Raw genomic sequence first — 23704 nt, 5'->3', positions numbered from 1 at the left:
TTTATTAAGTGTTTCACAAAAATCTTTCTCTTGTATACAGATGATCCCCTCATTCATCATGGACTGTAATTTTCTTTAACTCTGGTTGTGCTTCAGATGTAGCAGTAAAATAACTTAGGCTGATCACCACTTTTGTTTATAATGTGTTCCTCAAACTGTCTTTGAGCTTCTCTCCTTATCCTTGTGCAATCATTTCTTGCATGTTTATAGTTGTTACATGCCCTCTTACTATTGTGTCTCCTGTATCTATTCGACAGCAATCTTTTTTTCTTTTGATTTTATACACTCTGTATTAAACCATTTGTTTATTTTCATTTCTGTTTCTTTGTGCCGTGTGTGTGTGTGTGTGTGTGTGTGTGTGTGTGTGTGTGTGTGTGTGTGTGTGTGTGTGTGTGTGTGTGTGTGTGTGTGTGTGTGTGTGTGTTCCATATCATTGGTCTTGCCCTACGCCTCGTGAAGTATAACTAATTCAAAGGCCAACCGTGGTTAAGACTACATTCTTTGGGTTACACAGCACTCACCAATAATGTAACCTTCATATTATATTAGGGATGCTTGTGTTTATCCTGGCACTAAGTACTATAATTATTACTAACCTGAAACTATATCATCTCCCATCATTACTACCATAGTGAGAATTCTACCTTAATGTGGGCTGTTAAACGGCTGTTGGTACAAACTTCTTACCTAATAACTCTCCAGATGTCAAAGCACATTACGTTGAGCCAGAAAAATGCTGCTAAGAAAGAAAACTGTAGTACCATTCCTGGAATAAGAGAAACAACGAATATTACATACTGGATTGTGGTCTGCTGTTGTATAAGTTCTTGGCTTAAGCTGCAAGTAGCTGGGTTCAAATATTAAAAAAAAAAAAAAAGTGGATATACAGTACAATGCTTGCTGGATTACTATAGGCCTACATTACAGGACAGACATACAGTACCTGGTCTTGCCCAGAAAGGAAGATATACTAGCTTATAATTTCTGACAAACGTTCATTTATCCGAACAGATATCAGACTTAGGGACCTTTGATATTCCCTCTGCTGTAAGGGATAGTGTAGTAAGGTAGGACACCATGTGGGGGAACAACAAAGCTGGGAATAGCGCTGCCATTAGTACCGACCCTACATAGCGCCGCTACTATTTTAATAGCGATGGTGGTAACGCCATTACTTTTTTTTTAAGCTAGTAGCGGAACTGAGAGCGCCGCTACTTTTTGGCCGTACTCACGCGTTACCGCCATCCTCGCTACTCACGCGACGAATACAGGTCCGGAGTCGGTGAGTACTTCGTACATACAGATATGCCGACGGTTAATGACGAAAAATAATACTTTCGTCAGTTCTGTCAATTCATAATGTTTGTTCTACATTACATTAGTAATTTATTACTTATTACTTATTAGTAATGTCACGGATGTCAGCTAGATGTAGGCAACACACACACACACACACACACACACACATCTATCCCCGTCTCTAACTCCCGCTTTCTCCCTCACTCTCTCTTTCAGATTAATTCCTACTCACTACGTTATTATTTCGTAACAGTACAGTATGTTACTTTCAGTTTAAAGTAATGGAAAAAAAAAACATTGCTAGTGTACAAATAGCCTTTAAAAGAAAGCCCCAGTTCATTTTTACTTTCGTTTTCGTACATACCTTAAATAGGTATCATTGAAAATATAATAAATCTATATAATAGATATCAATGGTAGGCCACATGTTTTTGCCTTTTATTTACGTATGTTACTTTCAGTAGGTATACTAGGTAACAGTGTAAAAGAACATTTGTTACATTATACAGTGAATAGCTTTTTCCTGCACCTTCGGCTCTAAGCTTCATTAAAGTGACACCGACATGTATATGTTTTTCTCTATTTTTCTTTTTTTTCTTTTTTTTCAATATAAGTATATTGGGGACAAAGCTAGAGAGACGAGACTGAGATTGTTTGGACATGTGCGTAGAAGGGATGAGTAGCCTATGTCGGGAGGAGGATGCTGGAATTGGAGTTACCAGGCAGGAGAAAGAGACGAAGGCCAAAGAGAAGGTTTATGGATGTAGTGAAGGAGGATATGCGGGTGCTAGGTGTAAGAGAAGAAGATGCAGAAGACAGAGTAAGATGGAGACGGGTGATCTGCTGTGGCAACCCCTAAGGGGAGAGCCGAAAGGAGAAGATAAGTATATACTGACATTACTGGTACACAACATAACCACTCAGACTGACTAATATTATCGAAAACATTATATAGTGTATTGCTATATCACAGATTTTTGTTAACCTTTCCTTCGTGTACCTTTTTCTTATCCAAAGTAGCGGGAGCGCCGCTACATTTCGTATGAAGTAGCGAAACCAGTAACGCCATTAATTTTTCGAGCTAGTAACGGGAATGGGAGCGCCGCTACTTTTTATTTGTAGCGTTCCCAGCATCGGGGAACAAGCTAGCATCACATCCACTATCATGATCACAACTCCTACTGCCATTCCCAATACCACCATTGCCATACGATTACCATCTCCACTACCACCAAAGCTGGCATCTGATGACTGGTCACAAGCTGCTGATAGGGTGGACAGGCAGACCGACAGACACACTGTCACTTACATAAATATCACCCAAGAGTTCCTGTGACAAGACGTCTTTGAGTAATTTCCTCTGCCTTATAAAATGCTAATAAGAATCATGAAAGATGGACTGCTATGGTTTATTTTTTGCTAAGAAAGTTTCATTTTGGGGATGGCTGCTCTGTATTTAGTAAAACCCTTCTGCAATAAAAGATAGTGGTGTAATGAATTATTTATTTTAAGCACACCCGGTACTTATTAAACACTGTTAATGATTCTTAAAGACCTTTAAAGGAGAAACAGGTAAATGATCAATCATCATCTTCCATCATTATAACTGCATATGACGTGATAACCTGAAGGGAGTCAGAAACAAGGAGATGAGAAGAAAATGTCTTTGGCTGAACCTTACTGAGAAGAAATGTTGTTATGTGCTGAGCCTCTACACTGCTTGCACACATGAAAACTGTACTCAACACAAAGACGAATATGGCCCTACACAAGTCAGAAACTGAGTGGAGTTCAAGAATCCAAGGAGCTGGTTCAGCACACCTAATCTCTGGGAAATTCATTTTGCAAAAACTAGACAGTGATCTTTCTCAGCCAAATCACAACACAAAAAGAGACACACGAGGGTAATGACAAGAAAAAAAAAAAAAAGAAAGAAAAAAAAAATAAAGAAAAAGACAGTTCCCATTTTTCTCGGTCTAGTCCCGCCACAGTAATACAGTGATCACTTAATGGTAACACTCAAATAGCTCTCATTCTGTCTTGCTCTGAACCTCATGAGTTTCATCGAAGCATGGGTGTTGTCCTCAAGGGACTGACAGAATAATGTAGCAAGACCAGGTCTAGAAGGCTACAAATGTTTGGTCTGACTGTATGGACATGAGGTTATGCCCTACTATTCGTCTGTATGTTTGTTTGTCCACAAGATATCTCAACAAGTTATTGATGAATTTCAGTGAAACTGATATTTTGTAGATATGTGGATCATGGACCAAGGAGAAGTTGATTAAACTTTAATGGTAAGCCTAGTTCCAGTCCCGGTTATTCATGGATTTTAATTTTGTTGATATGTGGGTCATAAGCCAAGGAAGTGTCTATCAAAGTTGGTCATCATCTGAGTTGTCTGCTACAGGCGCTGGCGGAGGTAGGCTATGCGCTCTGTGTGTGTGAGCTTAACTTACTTGGATTTTCAGTACAATAAGCATGGTGTCTCTCCTGCGACTGTGGGGTGGGGGGAAGGCAGAGTTGTCGATTGTTTTATTTTTCGCCACTTTTATCTGACTGACGCCTTAGAATACTGCAGGAGTTACTTGCAGTTTTTACCATAAAAAAATGGTTGATACGAATTTAACGCACACCCTGCTACAATGGAAAATGGGCCTTGAAAATGACTGTCGCAAATGGCAAGTCATATCCATGAGTTAACTAAAAACGAAAAATGATTCTTTTGAGCCCGGCAGGAGTAAAAAAAAATCAGATATGATGTGCCAAAGCCGTAGTCCAATTTTCTTAGTGGCTGTTCTGTTGGACACTGTGAGAAGCAAGTGTAAAAGTGAAGGGTAGTCAGCAGAGTACGATGTAGGCTATGGCTCGGAACGTCGTTGAATTCCGGAAGAGAGAAGGTGATAGAATAAAGCCATAATGAACACCAATATTGGTAGTTCTTTTCAGAATGGCGGTTATTTAGAACTACAGCCATACAACGACGGGAAAGGAAGCGTGAGATGCAAGCAGAGACAGACAGAAACCATAAGGCAGGTTGGAAATTAAAAACAGTGAAGCGTTCAAGCTAACACCGCTGAGTCAACTTAAGAGTGTCGTTATGGGGCTGTGAATGGGGCAAACCGACACAGTCCATGTCACTCCCACACTCGGACCCATTACACCAATTTTTGCTGTCTGACCAGGATTCCGAAAGTAGGAGGAGATAGTCATGAATTCACACACACACACACACACACACACACACACACACACACACACACACACACACACACACATTATATCTAAATCTATGTCCTTTTTATTTATTTTAATGCGAAGAAGAAGGAACCAAAGACCACGAGCCTGCATTAACTGTTCCTTCCAAAAGAAAAACAAAATACAAGAGAGAGCCAAATTCAAGATCCGTTCATTTCGAGATGCCTGGACACACTGCGATTGAAAGACTGGAGATCATAGGAACCAGGAAATACAGACATAGGGATACAGTTCCAGAGTTGACCTGTTCCACCAATGAAGGACTGGGAGTAACGGTTAACTCATGCATTAGAGAGTTGGACAGAAAAGGGATGAGAGTTTGCTGCTAGACGGGTGCTACGTGCCCGTCGAAGAGGTGGAAGAATGCATGCTGACAGGTCAGAGAAGCAGTGACCATTGAAGAAGCGATAGGAAAGAGATAAAGATGCAACAATGTGGAGAAAAGACAGAGGTTGTAGCGAGTCAGTAAGACGAGCAGAGTTAATGAGAAAAAAAGCCTTTAACTCCACCCTATTGAGAAGAGCTGCATGTGGGGAACCTCCCCATACATGAGAGTTGTACTCCACACATGGATGGATAAAACCCCTGTATAGAGTCAACAATGTGCAGGGGTAAAGAAGGAACGGAGACGGCTTAGCACACCTAATCTCTTCCATGCAGATTTTACAAGAGATGTAATATGATCTTTCCAAGATAAGTCCCGAGTAAATGAAACCCCAAGCATGTTCAAGGATGATGCAGGATTAAGCTCAATATTATTAAACATAAGTGGGTACACCTGTGGAAGATTTTTACGGGTTGATAGGTGTAAGAACTGAGTCGTTGATGCATTAAAAACAAGAATATTTTTACCCAAGTCAGTGACACGAACCAAGTCAGACATTAGGTGTGCCATAGCCTCATCCCTTGTTTGTTGAATTAACTGCTGAGATGGGTGTTGTGGGAACCGAATGGAAAGGTGAAGGGTGGAATCATCAGCGTATGAGTGGATAGGGTTAGATGTACAGCTTAGAAGGTCACTGATGAAAAAAAGGAAGAGAGTTGGTGATAGGACAGAGCCATGAGGAACACCACTGTTGATAGATCTAGGAGAAAAACGATGGCCGTCTACAACAGCAGCTATAGAACGACCAGAAAGGAAGTTAGAGATGAAAGCACAAATTGAAATATATAAACCTTAAGAGGGCAGCTTGGAAATTACAGATTTATGCCAGACTCGATCGAAAGCCTTTGAGCTGTCAAGTGCAATGGCAAAGCTTTCGCCAAAGCCCCGAAAGGAGGAAGACCAGGAGTCTGAAAGGTAGGTGAGAAGATCGCCAGTGCAGCGTCCCTGACGGAACCCATACTGGCGATCAGAAGGTTGTGATACGAAAGATGCTTAACAATTTTTCTATTAAGAATTGACCCGAAAACTTTTGAGATACAGGATGTTAAAGCAATTGGACGATAGTTAGAGGGTTGGGAGTGGTCACCGTTCTTTGGGACTGGCTGAATGAGAGCAAACTTCCAGCAAGAAGGAAAGGTACAAGTTAATAAAGACGAAAGAGTTTGCCTAGGCAGGGTGTAAGCACAGAAGCACAGCTCTTCAGAACAACAGGATGGACTCCAACAGGCCCATATGCCATGTTAGTATTGAGGCCTGTGATGGCAGAAAATACATCAGCTGAAGAAATTTTAATGTCAGCCAGGAGGAAGTCAGAGGGGGGAAACAATGGAGGAACAGCACCGGAATCGTCTATGGTGGAATTGGAGGAGAAAGTCTGAGCGAAGAGATCTGCTTTTCCGGTAGAAGAAATAGCTACAGAGCCATCAGAGTAGAAAAGAGGAAGAAAGGATGATGAGGTGAGGTTGTTAGAAAGGTTTTTGACAAGGTGCCAGAAGGAGCAGAAAGAATTCGAGTTGGAGAGTTGAGAGAATTTAGTACGGAAGAAATTATTTTTAGCAGAGCGAAGAACAGACTTAGCACAATGCCGGGCAGAAACGTATAAAAGATGTGATTCAGGGGTGGGATGGCTCCGGTACCTTTTATAGGCCCTCTCCTTGTTCCGGAGATATGTATTCATATGTATATGAATATTATTTCTATTTATTTATTTATATATTAATTTATATATCTGATACCAATTTATATACACAGTGCTTGTGAACTGTATAGTACTGAACTCGATAATCAGCATTCACTCGTATGACGCATACTCACATATAATCCCTTGAACCACAGTCCATTATCCATCTGTTCAGTGTGTGACACTTGACTGGTAGGTTAATAATTATCATCGCTCTAACTCAGGGGTTGTCAACCGATGGGTAATTATCCCCCAAAAGGTAATATAACAACTCCAGAGGGGTAATGGAGATGTTTGTAAAAATGTATCAATACAGCATTTCCATGTACAGTCTCCAGCAAAAATCGAGCGACCAGCTCGACGAGTAGGTTGGTATATTTGGCACCGCCGCACCCCCAGTTTCACTCCACCCCCCACCCCCTCCTCGTTCCCATTCATTTTTCTACCCTCCACCCTCCCAACATTCAAGGGCAAGAGAGTTAAGGCCTACTCGCATTGTCTCAACCGCTCTTCCATCATCCATTTTTCTTGGGGAAATAATGGTTTTGTTATGATATCGAATAAAAACACATTACACAGTGTTTCACTCCATAGTATAATTATTTATATGCCATAATCTGAACGCAGTGTGATAGAGTAATACATTCGTATGATGGTGAGGTCTGTAATCATACAATTTATCATTTTGGCGGTTGTATCCAGTCAGTGTGTAACATTAAACAGTCGGAGGCTATATGCAGATGTTTGTAGTGGTCAGTAGTGTGTGTGGGGGGGGTGTAGCTGGCTGTCACACGTTGTGGTGGGGGCATGGGAGAGGGAAATGCCCTGGATCGACGGCTCTGCCTGGGGTGGATAGTGTGTGTGTGTGTGTGTGTGTGTGTGTGTGTGTGTGTGTGTGTGTGTGTGTGTGTGTGTGTGTGTGTGTGTGTGTGTGTGTGTGTGTGTGTGTGTGTGTGTGTGTGTGTGTGTGTGTGTGTTTTCCACCAATGCTTATAAACACGTCTTTATTATCACTATGAAGTGTGCATTGCAATATTGTCCACTGCGCCATATAATAGTGATATTTATAGTTTAACGATATGGCAGATAAGCATTTAATGATCAGTACACAATAAGACCTTGTTTTCTAAATGTTATTCAATCAGATATGCAGTGCAATAGCGGATTATAATGCACTAGTTTGAACGTAGCCATTAACTCTCCAGGGTAAGTCAGGTTGAAACACCAGATCTCTTGTAAAACATTCACTATTGTTACCATGCCATATGTTATTGTTGGCCAACTGGAACAGGGCGATAGCAAAGGTAGTGAGTGATCCTACTCGGTATTGACAGGGTTACCTTATCGCTCCCTCATTTTTTTTTCTTTAATAACAAGACAGAGGAAGGAAAAACAAATGAATAAAAAAAAAATCCATACACCAGATTACTGGTGTCCTCTGTTCACAAAATATCTGGAACAGTTAGACTTGAACAGCTGTGGGTTGAATTTTGGAGGGAAACAACTCTGGGGAAGCGAGTTCCAAAGAGATGCAGTTCGGGGAATGAAAGAATTCTGATAGGCAGAAGTTCTGCAATATGGCTGAGTGACATTTCAGTCATGAGCGCTACCAGATGCCCATGTAGCACGAGGGAAGGCATGGAGAGGTGGCACCATGGACGCAACTTCGTCTGAGCATTTGTCATAAAAATATCTGTAAAATAATGCAAGGGACGCAACATTCCTTACTTGTTGGGGAGGTAGTGTATTAGTAATAGCAGGGTTGTCAATAATTCCAACAGCTTTGTTCTTAATTTTGTCTAGTTGTTTTAATGCAACCTCTCCGCATCCATTCCACAAGAGTGAGCAATATTCAAGCTGAGAGCGCACATGACTCTTATAAATTATAGCTAACTGCTCATCAGTTAAGAAGTTACGGATTCTATACAATAATCGAAGTTTCTTTTAGGCAGTTTTAGCAAGTAATCTAACATGAGAGGTCCAGCTGAGGGCACTGTTAAGTGAGACGCCGAGAATTTCAATACTTTTGGAGATGGGAAAATTAATAGTACTGAAAGTAATATACGAATCTGACAATATCTGTCTATTAATAAATTGCATATATTTAGTTTTACTAGCATTAAATGAGACAATGTTGTTTTTTCCCCATTCACTGATTGTAGATTGGTCTTGATTTATGGAGATGGCTGTACTAAGTTGAGAGGTTGAGATATTAGACTTTGTAAATGGGTGTCTGAGTGTGAATGAACTATGTAGTGTTGAGTCATCTGCATATGAGTGGATGGGATTGTGGGTGACAGATAAGAGATCATTAATATGAACCAGGAACAGGGTTGGCGCCAGGACTGATCTCTGTGGGACGCCGGCGTTAACTGAGTAGAAATTGGAATATACATCATCTAATTTTTACTCTAATTTTCCTGTCACTGACATATGAGGATATCAACGGAACAAAGGACGTTAGTCCATAGCAAGGGAGTTTGGACAACAGGGAACGGTGTCATACTCAGTCGAAAGCTTTAGAAATATCTAGGGCTATTACATGAGTTTCTCCATGTAGGTCAATTGATTGATGGATGATATGAGTTAGGAGATTGAGTATGTCAATGGTGGATCTTTTGGCGAAAACCATACTGTCTATCACTAATTAAGTTGTTGAATTCAAGATGTTTAACATTCTGTTATCATATAAATCCAATGTCTGACCCCATTGTTTCATATCGTTTTAAAATGTGTTCTTAAATATACCGGCAGTCAGTCTTCCTTATTAAACATTTGCGTAACCAAAACCGTTTGTCCATTTTAACATCCTTCCCTCTATGAGGCAATTGACGTTTCAGCTGACGATAGTTAATGCGAAAAACCATGGCCACACAGAGATAAAGGAAAGTAGTAACAGACATGGGACACAAGTTGAAGAGCAAATAATCGTAAGGTTAACCCTGACTGCTACGTCTATTACGTTGCCATACGTAACACTGACCAGTGTGAACTGTAACTCGTCAAACCTTTGCTGAAAACGTTCTTGCTGAAAACGAATAAACTGAATTATCTGTTGTATGGCACGATAATATTGATTAGCATAAGGTGCAATCGAGACAAGTTTGTTTGGTTACTATGCAGATCATCCATTTGGCAAATTTAGTTATTGGTTACCTTTTTCGAAATACGTCGTGTTATAAACGTGTAAATCGCAAATTACACCCTATTGCACTTATATCTATATAAGGCAAGGTTATATTCGTGATATTGTTATCAGGTGGTGACGGGTCTCTTGCTGGAGTAAGTGACGATAAGTGGCTGAGGCAAGGGGTGGAGGGGGTTGGTTGTATGCAGCGCCGGATTAACCATACTGTGGCCTGGTAGGGAATGCAGACTGTTGGCCTGCAACATATAGATCTCTTTTTTTCCCGTTATTTCCAGTGTGTTGGCATGACCTATAATGGACTTTTTTCATGGCCTGATGGGTGATGACACTTATTTGGACGCCCAAAGCGTATATTTATTCCGCTCTGGAAGTCTGGATGGCCTGTGACAGGCCATGGCCTGGTAGGCAGTTGCCCAATTTGCCTATACCTGGTAAGCCAGCCCTGGCTGTAAGGTGTGCGTGGGGTCTGAACAACACGCGGCTCACTCTACTGTTGGCTGTCCTGTGTATGAAATTCACCTTGATACTTAAAATAATGTCAGCAGCAATGAATGGCGTCTAAATATTGACTGACCTTTGGTAATGCCAGCAACCATGTCATGGCCTCGGCTTGACCAGCTTAGTTTGTTTAACCAACAGACAAGCTGTCCCTCAGTCCCTGTAATCAAACGTTATCCGATATCACGTATTAAGACATCCATAACCAAGATAATACTGATCCTGTGTGTTACTTATCAACAACACTTTGCTATTATCAAACATGGGGTATTAGTAGTAACTAATGGTAATGACCTATACTATTTTGTAAAGTAACAGTGATTACGTCGAGTAAGGGAAGGAGCACACCACTGACCACTACAAACATATAGCTTCCGACTGTTTAATGTTACACACTGGATACAACCGTCAAAATGATAAACTGTATCATTACAGACCTCTCTGTCATTCGAATATATTACCATTTTATATTACCCTTCGTTCAGATCGTGGTGTATAAACTATACTATGGAGTAAAATACTGTGTAATGTGTTTTTATTCGTTATCATAACAAAACCATTATTTCCCAAGGCAAATGGATGATGGAAGAAAGGTTGAGCCAATGGGAATAGGCCATAACTCTCTTGCCCTTGAATGTCGTGAGGGTGGAGGGTAGACGAATGAATGGGAATGAGGGAGGGGGAAGGAGGGGATGAACCTGGGGGTGCGGCGGTGCCACATATACCAACCTGCTCGTTAAGCCGGTCGCTCGACTTTTGCTGGAGACTGTATGTGTGTGTGTATATGCCAACGCAAGATCGTGCAAGTACAATAAAAGAAGAGTTCTGGACAAATGTGGAAGCGTGCATAGAAATGTTTGAAAGGAATGACAAAGTGTTTTTGATTGGGGATATGAATGGGAAAGTAAGGAATGTGAAGTTGGATGGAGTAGTTGATGAGTGAGGTGTGCCTGCAGAAGTAGATGAGAATGGCTGTGCCCTAGTGGACATTTGTGCAGAGAGGGGGTTGGAGATAGCCAATACCCTCTTTAGACACAAAATGATCCACAGGTATACGTGGCGAGTGATGAGAAGGGAGAGTGGTGAACTGAATTATGTGTGTCTGTGGATGATAGAAGGTGTGTAATGGATGCAAGGCATACAGAGGTTGGGGGAGTGGACTTTCTGACCACCAACTGGTGGTGGTGAAAGTCAAGGTTCAAATGCAATGGAGGAGGAGGAGAAGGGAAGGACAGGAGAAATTAGTCCATATAAGGAAGGTAGACAGACTGCAAGAGGATGGAAAAAGGCACATATGAGAGAAGTGGAGGAGCGAATAGATAAATATGATTAGGAGCAGATGGGGGACGTGGAAGGTGTATACAAGATATTCGCAGAAGAAATCTGTGCAGCATGTGAGGTGGTGTGTGGGGTGAAGAGATGGTGAAAGGAAGTGCAAGGAACAACATGGTGGAATGAAGAGGTGAGACAGGCTGTGGCACAAAAAAAGGAAGTATATAGTAAGTGGATGAGAAACAGGGGCGTGGAGGAAGTTGAGTGACAGAAGAAAGAGTTATATGTAGACAGGAAGAGAGAGGTGAAAATATTTGTCAGAGAGAGTAAGATGAGAGTAAATAAGGAATTTAGAAGGAATTTGAGTGCAAAGTGGAGGGAATGTAAGAAAATGTACTAGAAAGAAGTAAAGAGAGATAGAAAGGGTGATACAGAAGTAAGTCGGGAAGTGAAAGATAAAATAGTATATTGCTAGTGTAGAAGGAAGAAAAGGTGACCAGATGGAGAGAACACTTTAAACAATTGTTAAACATAGAGAAAGAAAGTAATGCGAGTATAAGTGGCTGGGGAATGACTGGGAGGAAGAGGGAGGTGAGAAGAGAGGAATGATTCAGTAGGACAGAAGTAGCGTAAGCAATGAAGAAAGTCAAAATAAGGAAAGCCCCAGGAATTGATGAAGTATGTCGTGAAATGCTGAACCATGGGGGAGAGATGGTTGTAAAATGGACATGGAAGATGTGCAGATTGGCCTGGGTGGATGGTAGCGTCCCGGAGGATTGGATCTCAGGTTTAATTATTGCCCTGTACAATGGAGAAATGGGGAAAAAGAAGTTGGCGGTAATCACAGGGGCATTTGTGTTCTTAGTGTAATAGGAATAGTATATGGTTGGATATTTATTGACCGAGTTAGGGAAATAACAAAGGAATTAGCTGGAGAAAAACAGGGAGGTTTTAAGAACAGAAGAGGTTGTGTAGATCAGATATTCATTCTTACGTCTTTTGTGGAAAAGTTTCTAGAGAAGAGACAGAAATTGTATATGGCCTTCAAGAATTTAGAGAAAGCATGTGACAGGGTGGATAGGAAAGGAATGTGGAAAGTATTAAGGATATATGAAATAAATGGGAAGCTGTTGAATGCCGTGAAGAGTATGTATGAGGGTGCAAAGGCTGCAGTGCGTGTGGATAGTGAACTGAGTGAATTTTTCTATTTGAATGTTGGGTTGAAACAGGGATGTGTCATGTCCCCATGGTTGTTCAATCTGTATATGGATGGGGTTATAATAAAGATATAAGGTAGGGCAGTGGATGTCGGAGCGACCCTAATAAGAGAGGGCAGCGTTTGGGAACTCCCTGTACTGTTGTTTGCAGATGATAATGTATTGTTAAATGAAGACAAATGGGAATTGAAAGGCTTGGTGAATGAGTTTGGAAGTGTGTGTAAGGTACGGTGAATGTAGGGAACAGTAAAGTTATGGTCTTTGAGAGAAGTGAAGTCACTGAAAGTACAATGAGGCTGGATGAGGGGTAAATGGAAAATGCGAGATCGTTTAAGTACTTGGGTAGTGTGATGAGTAAGGATGGATGTTTAGAGGATGAAGTGGTTGAAATGGTACAACAGCGAAGAAAGGTTACTGGTTCTTTGAAAACAATGATAAGGAGCAGAGAAGTAAGCATTGAAGAAAAAAAGTCACTGCATGACAGTATTGCGATACCAACTCTAATGTATATGGAAATAAAGCTTGGACCTTGTTGGAAGGATACAGATCAAGAGTGAAAGCAGACGAAATGAGTTATTTGAGAGGAGCATGTGGGGTCACATGGAGCAACAGACTGACAAATGAGGAAGTGAAGGAGCGCTGTGGTGTGGAAGTGATAGAAAGCATTAGGAGAAATACACTAAGGTGGTTTTATAATATGCAGAGGATGGAGTGCAAGAGACTAACGAGGAGACTGTATGCGAGTGAAAAGGAGGAAGGGGAGAGGGAGGGGGAGGCCGAGGATGACAAGATGAGATGGAGTGGAGGTGTGGCTATATGAGAGAGGGGAGGGGGGTGAACTGGGAGATAGGAAGTGAAGTAGCATTGGACAGAGCGACGTGGAGGCGATTTGTTTGTGGTCACCCTTTACGGAATTGAGGCGTCTGACGACAGACTGACAGATAGATTTTCATGTAGAATATAGAACAAATAATTATACAATAATGCTGCCAGACATGTACTATCCATAAAAAAAGGCTGTGACTTTGAAACAATACTTCATATTCATTGCCTATAAGATGGCATCCAGAGTTATATCAGTTGATTTAGCGATAGTCCGGTAATTCTGGGATTATAGCCATAGTCAGTTCAGTTTGATAACAAGAGCATAAGGATCTGCCTGTCAAGTTTAACTTTTATCTGAAACGGAGGTGAACTTTCAGAGAAGAAAAGCTTTTTTTTTTCTTTTTTATGCGAGGAAGAAGGAACGAAAGGCTGAGCCCGCAAAACGTTCCCTCCAAGAAAAACAAAACAAAACAAAAACAATATTACAAAAGAGAGCCAAATTCAAGATCCATTCATTTCGAGATGCCTGGACACACTACGTTTGAAAGACTGGAGATCATAGGAAGCAGGAAATACAGACAGATGGAGACAGTTCCAGATTTGACCTGTTGCATAAATGAAGGACTGGGAGTAATGGTTAAAACTTGCATTACAGAGCTGGACAGAAAAGGGATGAGAGTTTGTTGCCAGGTGTGTGCTACGTGCCCGTCGTAGAGGTGGAGGGATGCAAGCAGACAGTACAGAGGAGCAGTGACCATTGAAGTAGCTATAGAAAAGTGATAAGAGGCAACAGTGCGGCGAGGAGACAGAGGTTGAAGGGAGCCAGTAAGATGAGGAGAGTTGATGAGACGAATAGCCTTTGCCTCTACCCTATTGAGAAGAGCTGTATGTGGGGAGCCTCCCCACACATAAGGGTTGTACTCTAAACAGGGGCGAATAAAACCCGTGTATAAAGTCAACAACTGTGCAGGGGTAAAGAAGGCACGGAGTCGGCTTAGCACACCTAATCTCTTGGAAGCAGATTTTACAAGAGATGCAATACGATCTTTCCAAGATAAGTCCCGTGTGAATGAAACCCCAAGCATGTTCAAAGATGATGCAGGATTCAGCTGGATTATTAAACATTAGTGGGTACTCCTGTGGAAGTACCTGATGTGATAAATACTTGTAATGTAAGTAAAGTATTGCACATGTAGTAAAATACAAATTTATATCCAGGTGTGAAAAACATGAAAACTCACTCATCTAGGCTGGTGAAAATTTTTGAAGACCATTTGACAATTTTTTGTCAAAAAGCATACTCGAATAGGCACAGAAATGTGAAATATCGCAAAGTTCATATATCAAGGTCAGCTATTAAAATTCACATAAAATATCCTACAGCAACTGATTCAGAGACGCAATTTATTTCCACAGAGGGCATTTTAGAACTAAACCAATCATAATTTTTATCAAGTATCACAATTATTACATTGAATAAGTGAGGGCTTTCCATAACAATCAGATATTATGTACATTAAGTGTTCCATCCATCCATCATCCAATCCTTTGTTGCCCCATGAGAAGCGCTGGAGCCCGGGCTAGGCAAATTTGTCCTCACTCATCTCTGAGTGGCATTCTGTAAGCAACAACACAAACCACCCCTTGGATATAAACCTGCACCTGCTGTATCCGATTGGAGCGCCTAAATTACCCACTAAATCACCCGGAGCCATAATTTGGTTATATGGTTACCACCCAACGTAGTAAATAGTTTCCTGGTGTACAGGCAACCTTCTGACTTGTAACTCAGTGTAGTGTCACCCATATGCAGAAAGACGAGAAATGAATGAAGGAAAGAAAGACAGAAGAGGGAGTGTAAAGTCACCCGTAGGCAGGAGGAGGAAAAAATGAAGTTAAGAAAGAAGAGAAAGGAAGGAAGAGACGAAAGGTCAGACACCCAATGCAGCATTACATCGAGTGAGTGGATGATCTAATAAATCAGGCTGTAGTTTATTTAAGATGTAAGTGCGGTACAGCCACTAAAAAAATATTCGTTTCCTCTGCCTTATGATGAATTTGATACCCGTCTTGAAGCCTAAAGGAAGAAGGACCTCTTGTTATACACCCAGCATCAACGCACATCTGGCTTACTCAGTCAACACATATGATTCACTAAAAAGTTTGAACACCAAGCTGCAGAAGAGGAAGTCCAGCATCATTATAGTCACAGTGGCCACAATAAAACATTCATATCCAAAGTTTGCCCTTGGAGATGAAATGAAGGAAGGAAATTTCTCAATGACTCACAAACTGAATGAAACCTGTAATGATGAGTACATTAACGATGATCTGAATACAAACATCAGAAGACATTTCAGTTCTGTTGACAATGAATTCAAGCGCAACTTGCAAACGACAGACAACATGGAGATGTCTGTCACACGAGACCCATTCAGACGTGAAGTGGACAATGTTCCCGAAGAAATTCAAGAACAGTTTTTGAAGCTAACTAACCATTCAGCTATGAAATCTGAATTTCCCTGGTTGAGTCTATCTCATTTCTGGTCCAGAATACTCCATCTCTTCCTAGAGATCTTTGTAGCTCTTCGAGTCCTCATTCTGTTTTCATCCATTAACTTGTGTGAGTCTGCATTTTGATCTTTGCTGGTAATAAAGACAAAACCACGAAATAAGTAGATGAGGCAAATCTAAGGCAGATCTAAGATGTATTTTGAGTGTCACACCACCTCAATTATCAGTATTCGCTGCAAAGAAGGAAGGTCAAGTTTCCCAATGATGTAGTGTACATTAAGTACACAAGTCAAGTTTCCCAATGATGTAGTGTAGTGTACACAAGTAACAATACTGATTAAAAAAAAAAAAATAGTAATTTCTAAGTTACAGAGGGTGAATATTATCGGAAAATACTCATATCTTACTCATATCATCTCAAAGCGATCTGGAGTTATTTCTGAGTGACTGTATTACGTCTTTTCAGAGTTCCTTAATACAGCATTTGATCATTGTGCTTAAAAAGGTATATCTCTGACTCAGTAAAGTTTCACATTATTAACCTTGTTCCTTAATACAGCATTTGATCCTGGTGCTTAAAAGGTATATCTCTGACTCCGTAAAGATTCACATTATTAACCTTATTATTGATAACTGGCATTTCATTGATTCATGTAACACTGTATATTAACTGAAGCTGTATATATATATATATATATATATATATATATAGTGTTGTAAAGTAACGAAGTAAAAATACCTGAGTACTGTACTTGAGTAACTTTTTTTGGTACTTACTTTTTAAAAAGTACTCAACATGTTCAATACTTTCACTTTTACTTAAGTATTGTTTTCTATTACTTATAATTCATTACAACTGAAAAGAATAGAAGTCATTACTCGTTACATCTCAAAGTCAGGAATCGATTTTCAGTCTATTATAAGACGTAGAATAACGAAAAGTCGGAAGCTTACCAATCACAAGCGCTTATTTATATTTGAACCAATCACAAGCGCTTATTTATATCTGAACCAATCACAAGCGCTTATTTATATCTGAACCAATCACAAGCGCTTATTTATATCTGAACCAATCACAAGCGCTTATTTATATCTGAACCAATCACAAGCGCTTATTTATATCTGAACCAATCACAAGCGCTTATTTATATCTGAACCAATCACAAGCGCTTATTTATATCTGAACCAATCACAAGCGCTTATTTACTGTATATTTGGACCAATCACATGGGTCCTTTCATATTGCACAAGCGATACAGCCACGCTTTCGTCCCTCCCGCCTTCAGTTGTTTACATTGTTGCTGTAGCCACCATCACACCATGGCTAACACAACCAGTGAAATAGACATAGGTGATTCCCACCCCTGACCACACTTGGAATCTTTGTTTAAATACCTGGTACAAGAAGACTGTGGGAAAATCAGTGAAGCTGGAGTGTTTGCTGTGTGCACCCAAAATCACCGAGGTGACTGCATATAGCAATTCCCCTTCAAATTTGAAGAAACTCGTGGAGGTGAGTATCCATGCTTTTAAACTTACCGTAGATGTAGCCTGTATATGGTGATCATAGTTACAATCATTAATACAGTAACACCTCGTTGTAAGTCTGCTCACTCAGCTACTATTGGATGGCCGTAATTTTGAGAACAAGTTGCTGATCAAACATTATCAAAAGATATGTCAATAAGTATGCTCAAATCCTTTGAGTCTTTTATTTTTACCAAACAATTAACTAGTTTATAATTTGTATATAATCTCTGAGACGATAGACAATTTAATAGCTAGTTTTTACTTTCACTACTTGAATATTTCATGAACAAGGTACTTTTTTACTTTTACTTGAGTACATTTAACACTGGGTACTTCCACTTGTACTTTGAGTAATATTTTGTCAGTGTAACAATACTTTTACTTAATAACTCTGCACAGAATAAAGCTAGAGAAAAAAAAAAAAGGTACCATTAGAAAGTACTAACCTTCAGCTTTCCATTGATGTAGGTTTCATGACTTTGTTGACTTTCACAGGACGGGCAGTGCCGTTAGAAGTGAGGGGTGTAAAATCACTATTTTACGCCCCACACACCAGTACCAAATGCCAACCACTCTCTGATAATAGTACTATAAACATATATGAACACTGCACATACGATAAACACCCACTCTGTGTTCACTGAGGTAGGTAAAAGGCACTGTAATTGCCCGCACTTCACTGCGGCATCACACGCTCACTGACGTTTGGTTAGCGGCGATGTTTTCGTTATTTCTAACTTCTAATACTATTTTACATATAACCTGGCCAATATACATTATATTTACACTGCACTTATTACTATATTGCGTCACTGTCGCATCACAGAATTACACAAGTGCCGCAGATTCTCTTATTACAATATCACTTATTATACTGGCCAATATTTACATTGTTTTCTAGGCAAAATATCCCTTATTACTACATTATCCATTATACAATTATTGGTAAAGCACGTCACTGTCGCATCACTGTATATCACTGTCACTTTCAGTATTTACTCAGAGAGTGGTACTCGGCAAAGCACGGAGTCACACAGAGAGTGACTTGGCATTCCTGGCACTGGTGTGTGCTCATTTTTCTCGTCCGAGGCCTCCGTGTGGTGTTATGACATACTCTGCAGCGGCCCTGTGACAACCTGCCGCCTGCGGTAAGAGGCAATTTCACAAGCTGGTGCCGGCTCATGTAATTGCGGCACTCAAGACGGTCAGGTTGTGTGTCAGAGTGTCGCCTCGGGATCAATGCCGTCACCTGACCAAATCGTGCAAGCAGCTGCTGCACGACAGTCTTGGAGAACTGTCTCAGGGATGGTTGCCTTATGCCCCCGACTTGTATCTTGTAGAGGAGGAAGGCGTTGAGCACGCATATATCAAGCATGTGCAGGCAAGCCTTCCTGTATCATCGGGTGTTTCTCCTGAGACAGTCTATTTCGCCAATCATCATATCAGACTTATCAACAAGTCTCATGTTGACAATGTAATCAATGACAGCATCGGGCTTTATGATTGGCTCTCCCGTCCTGTAGCTGACCTTCCCAGTTCTCTGCAATATCCCCTTGTGGATGGTGCTGATCATATTCATGACCTTCTTGTCATGCCACCTGATCGCCAGAAGCTTGTCTCACTTCTTCAGGTGCACATCTCCCTTGGATGAGGATGATGCTTCTGGGAAACTTGGCCATTCTTTCCTATAGCTCCATACAGTGCCAACAGTGCCAATGCCGTGTTCAGCCAGGTATTTGGAGAGTTTCGGTGCTGTGTAATAATTGTCTGTGTACAGCACATGATTCCCACCAAAATACCTCTCCATCAGCACTTTTACAACGGAGCCAGAGAAGCCAAGGGGGTCTTTCCTGTCCACGTCCATTGTGCTTGCAGAGTAGATCACGAAATCAAGGATATACCCTGTCTCACAGTCACACAGCACAAAGAACTTTATCCCAAAGCGGTGGCGTTTGCTGGGGATGTACTGCATGAATTTGAGACGTCCTCTGAACAATACCAGGGATTCATCTATGACGACTTTTTGCATAGGACGGAAAAATCGCATAAATCGATCCCTAATCCTGTTGAGAAAATCCCTCACTTTCCACAAAGGGTCAGTTTGGGACGGGTTTCCATTGTCAGCGAAGTGCAGGTATCCTAGCAGCTGTCGGAACCGATCTCGTGACATATACTTCCCGAATGTTGGGATAGAAGTAATGTCATCCACCAGCCAGTACTCCTCCAACTCATGTCTCTTGATATGGGGCATCAAGAACATAAGTGCAAAGAACACATACAGCTCTCTAATCCCGACAGGCAACCACGACACTTGCTTTGGTGAGCCAATAGGTCCCAGCCCTTCTGCTGCACACTGAGCTGCATACCTATTGGTCTCATCGCTGACAAACTGCACGATTTCGTCATCCATGAAGGCCAGGAAGTAGTCAACAAAATCATCTCCTTCGTTGTATGGAAAGGCAGGCTGTATTCCCGCATTTGTCATGTCAAACGGCGGATTGTGGCTGAAAATCTGCACCGTCAGACCAAACAAATGCATCCACTTTCCCGGTGCGTGGTTCAGTGGAAGTGGCAGGTCGCATTGCACTCTTTTCCCCGTGAGAAGGAGCTGAGGTGGAGGCAATGGGTGAGGCAGGAGGTGAGGCAGGAGGCGAGTGGGAGGGGGGTGAGTGCGGGGGTGGTGAGTGGGGGGGTGGCGAGGGTGAGGGAGCTGGGCGGGGGGCAGGCGGGGGGGTTACTGACCTGGTGTGTGGTGAAATCTGACCCTTTCTTCCCCGCTTATCATCTTGCTTATCACCCAGCTTTGCCCTCCAACTGCCACGCATCCCCTTTGTTCTAGGCCGGCCTGCCCTGCTTACCCTGCCTGCACGGCCTGCCTTCCCTCGCTGTGCAGGCTCTGGAAATTCATATTCCTCGGATGATGTAGACTGAGGAGAGGGCATGGCAGAAGATGAAGAAGATGTGAGGGCAATAGGGCTAGGGGAACGGGAAAGTGGTGGGAAATGCTTGCTAGGGCCTGGTGTAGGAGACGTAAGTTTACGCTTCACTCCCTTCCCACGTGCAACACCAATTTTCCCCATAGGTGCCTTCCCTTTCCCAGAGTAAGTTGGGGGCGGTGGGGGGGAAACTACACGTTCACTTTCATCACTGTCACTGTCAATGCTAAAGGGTTCACCACCAATCACTGCAAAATCATCACTATTGCTGTAGGTGTATCACTCTCACTGCCACAATCCAGAGTAGTACTTACAGTTTTGTCCAGCTCTGTTCTAATTTCTGGAGTGCTCAACTCCTTCTGCCTCGCCGTCGGCAGTTCCTTCCTCGGTGTAGAGGTCGAAGGCACACTAGCACTAATAATTTGCGAGGAGGAAGCGAGCGACGATGAGTCGGGACGGAGCGCCATTATCACGCACAGAGCTGGACAGATACTGACTGATGTGTGTCAGGGCAGGGGTGGGGGGGCCCCCTCGGGGTGGGAGGAGGGAGGTGTGGGATGGCTGGCATGAAAGAACTCGACAGCTACTCCTGCGTGAGACAAATTGCGCACAGGAAAAACGCGCGGTGTTCAAAATATTCGTGAACATTCCAGAGTGATACCCGCGGTTTGGTCCAGTTTTGTCGATGTCATTCTGGAATGACACCCGCAGTTAAACGGTTAAGCGTCAAAGCAGGGTACTTTTTACAACTTCTCTCTCTCTCTCTCTAAAACCTACGCATATAAGGTAACATGGTGGTGAGATGAGGGTGTAGAAGTCACAGTTAAGGATAATAGAGGGCTTTTCCGGGAATAGAAAAGGGGTGGTAACAAAAAAGAATACTTGGCTACCAAGCATGGACTAGAAGGGAGGTTATACAGGGCAAAATCAATGTCTTGAAGACTTCGTGCACAACCTAAATAGCACTGAAAGGAAGAAAATGGTATTTAATGTGACAACTCAGATGAGGAGGAGGAAAAACAGAGATATCCTAGGTGAGCAATGTGTAAAGACTGATGAGGGAAACGTAGTAAGAACAGCGAGGATATTAAAGGCGCCTGAAGAGAACATGGTAACAGGTTGCTAAATGAGGAGTTTGACTGGAATAGCAAAGGTTTGTCAGCAGATGCACTGCTTGGCCCCTGACCTTTGATTGCTCCTGCTGCTGCTGCGAGCAAGGTCACAGACAGGATGCAGATGGGGAAGGTGGCAGGCCTGTCTGGGTTGACGGCTATGCTGAAGGCCTCAGGAGATACAGAAGCAAGGTCAGTTACTGATTTGATAAATACGATTATATATGAGCGTGTTGTCCCATTTGACTGGCTAAAGAGTGTGACTGTAAATGTGTACAAGGGGGAGAGTGATGGCCTGGAAAGAAGAAATTATTGAGGCATAAAACTTTTGGACCAAATAATGAAGGGAACTGAGGGAACCCTAAAAGAATGATTAGAGAAAAAGTGAATATTGATGAGATGCAGTTCGGGTTTACGCCAGGCAAAGAGGCCACTGATGCCATTTTCACTGTCTGTCAACTTCAAGAAAAATATGTTAGCAAGAAAAGGACCTGTACTTTGTTTCTGTTGATCTGGAAAAGGTCTTTGAAAGAGTTCCTTGAGAGGTGGTTAAGTGACCAATGAGAGAGCTTGGGGTACATGCGTGTGCGGTTTCCCACAAGGATGTGTGAAGTAATTCCATCTTGTGTGGTATTCGTGATAAGTAAGGGCATAAGAGATGTAGTGGCATTAAAGGTAAACTGTGAGATAATGCTGAATTCGTGTGTGCAGTGTGTCAAGGAGAGCATATAGAGATTATCAAGTGTGAAAGGATTGCTGTTGCCGGTGAGTCACTTGAGTGTGAGGAAGAGTTTTGTTATTTCAGGGACATGTTATGTGCTGGAGGTGGGGTTGTGGCTAGAGTATGGGGAAGTTGGAGGAAGTTCAGGGAACTGTTGCCTCTCTTGACAATGCAAGAGCTCTCTCTCTGTCCTAAGGAATCTTTGTATGTGGCATGCGGTAGGAGTGAAATGCTGTGTGGTAGTGAGACCTAGGCATTAAAGGAAAAGAATGTTCATGGGCTCAAACACACAGAGATGACAACGATTAGATGAATGTGTAGTGCGTCCTTGAATGCTAGGCCTGGGGGGTGGGGGCTAGGTTTACGACTGATGAGTTGAGAGGAAAGATGCGATTGGAGTGTATTGGTGCAGTGATGAGGAGGGGCAGAATAAGATGGTTTGGGCATGTCGACAGGATGGAGGATGGCAACTGGGTGTAGAAAACGAGAAGTGTGAACGTTGTGGGTAGGGTTGCGAAAGGCAGATCGAAAGAGACCAGGGGCAAGGTCATACGTATGACCTAGGGATAAGGGCCTGAACAGGGAGGCTGCCAGAGATCGAGCAGAGTGGAGACTTATTACGTGATCAAGGCCAACGTATGCAGGTTTTCTGGAGCGATTATAAATATGATTACATATATATATATATATATATATATGGAGCCTCTGTGGTACAGTGGTAGAGTGTGCGTTTCGTATACGGGTGAACCAGGGTTCACGCCTCGCCAGGGTAATAAACTTTGGGAGTGTTCACCCGGCCACATACTGCATTGGCGGACACAAGGGGTGCTGTGGTTGAACCAGTGTCACTTACTATAAAGTATGCTTGCACCCAGTTGGCTTGTGCGGGCCGATTACACTTGGTTCACAGACTACACACACATCCAGAGCCACTCCAGCACAACAATTACACTTACAAACACTTCTCACCCTGCCAGACAGCCTAAGCCACATGGTAGAGATACATTGGTTGTATCGTCCCGACTTCGGTCGAGATAGGCCGGTCCTGCAGTGGATACTCAAATGGCTGATGATGATATATATATATATATATATATATATATATATATATTGCCAGACGCCTCAATCCCGTTTGGGATGGCCACAAACAAATCGCCTCCAAGTCACCCTGTCCCCCGCCATTTCACTGCCCTGCTCCCAACTTACACCCCCCTCTCTCATATACCTCTCCACCCCATCCCTCCATCTCATCCTCGACCTCCCCCTCCCTCTTCCCCCCTCCACCTCACTCACATACACTCTCTTCGT

The 23704-nt window shown here is 42.2% G+C and overlaps 1 protein-coding gene across 1 annotated transcript in view; it reads right to left on the bottom strand.

The window, feature by feature from the left end:
- Positions 1 to 23704, bottom strand: part of LOC145394741 (G-protein coupled receptor Mth2-like) — a 176957-nt gene that overhangs the window by 47138 nt on the left and 106115 nt on the right. Inside the window, exon 10 of the mRNA XM_080268521.1 lies at positions 688 to 766. Within this exon, the coding sequence (XP_080124647.1) occupies positions 688 to 766 (79 nt within the window). The remainder of the gene's footprint in view (positions 1 to 687; positions 767 to 23704) is intronic.

The sequence above is a fragment of the Coenobita brevimanus genome, chromosome 28 (genome assembly GCF_032717465.1).
Source record: "Coenobita brevimanus isolate Jiangsu-jjx chromosome 28, ASM3271746v2, whole genome shotgun sequence".
Taxonomy (NCBI): domain Eukaryota; kingdom Metazoa; phylum Arthropoda; class Malacostraca; order Decapoda; family Coenobitidae; genus Coenobita; species Coenobita brevimanus.
This window is presented reverse-complemented; position numbering and strand designations above follow the sequence as displayed.